This window comes from Medicago sativa, chromosome 1, assembly GCF_051527215.1.
Source record: "Medicago sativa cultivar Bolivia chromosome 1, Bolivia_mono, whole genome shotgun sequence".
Classification (NCBI taxonomy): Eukaryota; Viridiplantae; Streptophyta; class Magnoliopsida; order Fabales; family Fabaceae; genus Medicago; species Medicago sativa.
In genome coordinates, this window is record NC_140749.1 from 66,585,365 (window position 1) to 66,590,884 (window position 5,520).

The following is a 5,520-nucleotide window of genomic DNA, read 5'->3' on the forward strand; positions in this document are numbered from 1 at the left end:
AATACATGTAATTAAAGCTACTAATCTAATTAGCACGAGACTTGTGATTAGGGATGGAAAAAAAATCTGCACCGGTGGATATCTGCGGATAAAATCCGCCACGGACATAGAGCAGATACCTTAATGAATATCCGTGGATAAAACAAACGGATTTTTAACTACCTGCTAATTAATGGATACGGATGCAGATTTAATGGTATCCGCACCCGCGGATATCCATACCCATTAAGAAACCGAGTAAATTACATAAATAACTTTAATACCATTCAACTTCCTAAGCAAAAAACTTCAGTATTGTGAGTGTTATTAATTATTACACGACATTTCAAATTTGGATCACGCTCCTCTAAAAGGAAGCGAAAGTGGTCGGGATTGTTAAAGCAAGAAGCTTTGTTTTGGTTGAATATGATGAGCTTTATTTATGCTTTTGTTAAATCAAAGAACTTTATATTTATTAAATGTAAGGAACTTTATTTATGTTTTTTTAGTCGATCTTTGTTTTTATTGTAATGTATGGATATTATGTTTTGCTAAAAAGAAAAGAAAATGCATGTTTTTTGGTTACAAAAAGAAAATGCATGTGATGAACTTTAGTTTTTAATTTTTAGCTAAAAAAATTAACAAATTTTTTTTATATAAATGTTATATATGAATATCTTTATAAACTCGCGGATACCTCAAAATCTATGAATTACCTGCTAAACGGATATCCGCGCGGATATGGATAGGGTACGAATTTCATATTTATACAACTGATCGGACACGGATATCACAGTATCTGCATCCATGGATATCCATTTATATCCCTACTTGTGACACTTAAAAGTGAGTTCTTCAATCTAAACCAATTTTACCATTAGACCGAGATCTAAATCTTAATTACGGAAGAAGATTTCCTGCTGTAACAGCAGATTGCTGTAAGGCGTGTGAGCCGTCCGATTAAAGATAAGTGGTTGAGATCAAACTGTGTGAAAACTAACAGAACAAATCTGAACATTTGGATCAATGTTTAATGGCTGAGATTGCTCACTGCGTGAAACTGCGTGAAGCAGTTACAGCAGGGAGGTCCTCTTAATTACTTGTTTAAGGTGTTTATAGTTCTTACCCGTTACCACTCATATTAACCGCAAAATGATAATTAACAATCGCTTTAATGTAACATTCCTTGATCATGTTTCCTTTCTCTTCAAGTTTTTCTCCCACATAGTGATTACTCATATAAGCAACAAGTTACATTACAACTCGCATGATTTAATTTTTTTTACTTTTACAAAAGAATTTGAAATTCATATCAGGGGTATAATCGACATTCCATACAAAGCGTGCATCAAAATCCACCGTACACAATCCACCCCACTACCACACCAGTACAACTTCACAGCACAAACAACCCACATTGTAAGAGTCCTTGCATGTGTACGTACCCACCAACAAACAAAAAACAGAGCAAAAACAGAGCAAAATTAAAAACCATACCTTTCTTTCTCTAACTTTCAATCTTTACACATTCCATGATACCCTTTTAAGCCTTTTGCACTTCCCTTCATTTGGGTAAGTGAAAGTTTCTTCCTTTACCACTTTTTCATTACTCAACTTCTTACCTTTAAGTTTTAACCCTTGTTTAGCTTGGTAGTGAAAACAAAAATGGAAGGAGAAAGTAACAACAAAGAGAACAGTTCAGAGCAACTTTCATATGAAAATGAAGGAACAAGTAGCCATGATGTTTCTGAGGAACATCAAATTCAAAACCAACACTTTGGAAGAAGTGGGATAGAGTGGAATTTCTTACCAAAACTACCTCAAAATAACTATGTTGAATATCTCTCTGAATCCTCATGCTATCTTCCAAACACTACTACAACAACCGAGTATAATATGATTGGGAATAGCCATTATCACACTCTTGGTAGTAGCAGCAGCAGTTTCAATGATCCTGGAAAAGCTGATTTTGGTTTTAAGCTTATTGATTCTTCAAGTCATGATTTTGGTGTTAGGAAGGTAAAGTTAATGAATGGAAGAAAAAAAAAACTACTACTTTCAATTTGAGTATGTTTTGTAAATTTATGCGAGGTTTTGAAATTCATGATTTTTTTTTGTTGTTGTGTTTTGTTTTCAGCATGTAGGATTTTGGAGACATGATGAAGGAGAGGAAGCACTTCAAGTTGAAACTAGAAGTAGTCAAAATCTTCCCTATGCTGAGGTTAGTTAATTGAGGTCTTTCTGCTTTCAAGCATTACAATATTTTAAAGATTTTTCACTATTCTGAAATTTATGAATAATGATTTCTCTTATAGTATAAGCAGTTACCATTTAAGTGCTTATGTGTAGCTATTTATTTATATAACAAAAGATATAAAGTCAAACTGTTTTTATATAAAGTATAAGTTGTTTTCATAAGTTATCTTGAAGAGCTAATGGAAATAAGCTGAAAAAACTTATGGACATTCATAAACTGTTTTCGTAAGCTCTCTTCAAGAGTTTATGGAAATAAGCTGAAAAAAATATATGGACATGTTATAAATTGTTTTTATAAGCTCTTCCAAATAGTTTCACGTTTGCATATGTGTTATGTCACTATGCAAGTTCAAATAAGTCAATCTAAACCTAACTTATAGTGTTATTGTAATAATTTTGTAATAGGGTCATGCAACATGGACACCTGATTCAGTTGGAGATAAGCAATATGCTTCTCAATTTGATCATATAGGAGTAGTTGCTGCACCTTCTTTACTTCCAGATCCAAAATCAGGAGGTAGCTCCACAAAACAGAAAAGTGAGAAAACACGTTACTCTGACCGTGTAAGTAAAACTTTTTCCATCTCTGATAAAATCATAAGGGCCACGTTCAAAATGCATATATACATATGATATCATAGAGTTCAATACTATGCCCTTGTCAACTAGTTAACAATCTTATTCCAATTCATTAACACAACTTTGCTTCTTCCTTACCGTGTACTCTTTGAATATAGCAACGCAGGCAACGTATCGCTGATAACCTCAAAGCTTTACATGAATTGCTGCCGACTCCAGATGTGGTAATCTGTTGTTTATGATTTAATATTAGTTTTCAAAGGTGTATTGAATAAGTTATTTAAGTAGCTAATTTTTTTGGGACCAAATTTAAGTAGCTCATATATGTTGAATTTCACAGCATTTACCTTTAATGAACTGAATTTTAATTTGCAGGGTAGTCAAGCTTACATATTGGATGATATCATTGACTATGTTAAATACTTGCAGATTCAAGTGAAGGTACCTTTTCAATCCTAATTTTTTTTTTGAATGGCAAATATTAGTAGTTAGTTGTTAGATTAGTTTTTTTCTTCTTTATCCGGGTTTGAACGTTGTGATCAATTTCACATAGATAATCTACAATAGCTAAAGAAAGTTGTTCCTTTGCAGGAACTAAGTGGAAGTAAATTGCAAGCTGATTCAAATGCTATACCACTAGTTTTCCATGAGGTACACATCTTTCCTTAATTTCAGTAGATATATTATATATTGCATCACTGTGATTTTGTGTGCTTGACCAAATTCTGCTCCATAATAATTTCTTGCTTGAGTATTTTCATAGCTACAGACAAGTTGTTATCTGTACAGTTCATAGGAAATGTTCTAATCTAGACCGTTGCATGTAAATACAAGTTATACATCGTAAACCTTAAGCTTAAAATAATAGAATAGAACCATAGCCACTCTGCCGTAAGATGTAGGCACAATCGACCGTCTTTAGTAAAAGACACGTGTCTGTTCATTTTTTGTCTTTTGAACCGGGCTTGTTGTTCTAACTTAACTTCTTATAGCACAGTGTCAAAGTCATTGACTGCAGAGTTTTGTATGTTATATTTACAGGGTTATGGGCATTATATAAAGGAACAGATTTTGAATGAGCCTCTTGAAGAGATAATGGGGAAACTACTAGAAGTGAATTCAGCAGAAACATGTCAGCTACTTGAAAACAAAGGTCTTGTTCTGCTGCCTATTGCTTTGGTTGATGAACTGAACCAAGCTATGCAATGGTTGAACCAAGCTAGCTAGGCTAGCTAACTATTTATTTTTATTCTCCATTATGGTTGATATATATTTGGTATGTTTGGATTATTTCTAGTTTGGCCATTGGCTACTTTTTCTTTTCTAACAAAGATATAACTCTTGAAAATCTATGGTACTCAGAGGTAATGTGTGTTACTGTTTCTGTGTTTAGATTTGTTCGGTTCTTGAATCCTTTGATCGGTTATTAGACTTGCATGAAAAGTAAGATAGGACACAGGACTTATTTGTGACCGGTGATTTAGTTCATGGTTTCAAAATGTTTCACATGCTGATTTAATTTTAGAAGGAATATTCAATTTTCATTGAGTGCCATTTTATTTTATGTTTCTAGAGATTTCATATTAAATCAAGACTAAAGGTGATTCTAGTCTCTGAGAAAATATGCTGCACCCAGATTGGTTTTTGAAAGGAAAAAAGCCAACGAGAATTTAAAAGCACAACACATTAGTCACTCTATTTATGCCAACAAGTCGAACAGTAAAGGAATAAGATATTCGATTCTAAATCTTGCATGTGGAGAAAATCCAGTTGAGATTGCGATGGAAATTAGTTGGTGTTAAACGGCAATGGATACCTATAACATGATTATCAGCAACAAAAAAACAAGTCTATTTATTTTTTTCACTAACAATTGGTAACACACTGACGTATACAGTTAACTTTTTAAGTTGGTCTTCAATAATGTGCTAGCCTAGAATTCTACCAAAAAAATATAAAAACATATAATAGTTGTCTTTTTGAAATGGAAATTGTTTGCATTATGTTGGATGGGAATGGAACATTGGTCTCCTAATTACTCTTCTCCTTAAAATATATAGATGGGTGGATTTTCAAAATTTGTTCGGTCTTCGTTATAGTTAGTTTGGTTTGCTTGTGTTCGGATGATTTGAAAAGAAAGGAATAACAAAATCTTTAATCATAAGGAAGATCAGTTGCATCAATTATTAGACAAAATTAAGCTCCATTTCTTTTGGTGGTTGAAAGCAAATAATGCTACTTTTGCTTTTGATTATCATAATCGATGCCTTAATCCCTTAATGTGTTTGGGTCTTGGCATGTAGCTCTTCTTTGTATTGCTTTGTTTGTAACGGATTTATATCTGTTTGTTAAACTCTTTGTATTCTCCTCTAACACTTCTTGTGTTTGGTAGGATGCTTGTTATTAGTAATATATTTCATTTTGTCTTTTAAAAAAAACACTTCCACTCAAACCAAAACCTTATATCCCCTATAAACAGATAATTACAATGAGCATTTTCTTCTTTAGCTAAAATCTTTATCCCATATCGGTCTATTTCTTCTTCCCTCATTCCTCCCTCACTTGTATGATAGATAAGTTAACATTTATGCAATACTATATACCATTTGAAACTCGTTGTAGCACTGCTAAAAAATAGTGGTTATACCCACTAGCAGTTACAAAATTAGAAAACAATGCAGCGATTTATGGATGAAACCACCACCA

The 5,520-nt window shown here is 32.9% G+C and overlaps 1 protein-coding gene across 1 annotated transcript; it reads left to right on the forward strand.

The window, feature by feature from the left end:
• The first annotated feature begins 1,352 nt into the window (after positions 1-1,352).
• On the forward strand, positions 1,353-4,358 carry LOC146956558 (uncharacterized). Its single transcript, XM_085729446.1, has 8 exons — positions 1,353-1,551; positions 1,626-1,998; positions 2,117-2,200; positions 2,641-2,799; positions 2,973-3,038; positions 3,190-3,255; positions 3,406-3,465; positions 3,856-4,358. The coding sequence occupies exons 2-8, from the start codon at positions 1,645-1,647 to the stop codon at positions 4,039-4,041; spliced, it is 975 nt and encodes a 324-aa protein (XP_085585572.1). The 5' UTR covers positions 1,353-1,551; positions 1,626-1,644; the 3' UTR covers positions 4,042-4,358.
• Positions 4,359-5,520: the final 1,162 nt, after the last annotated feature.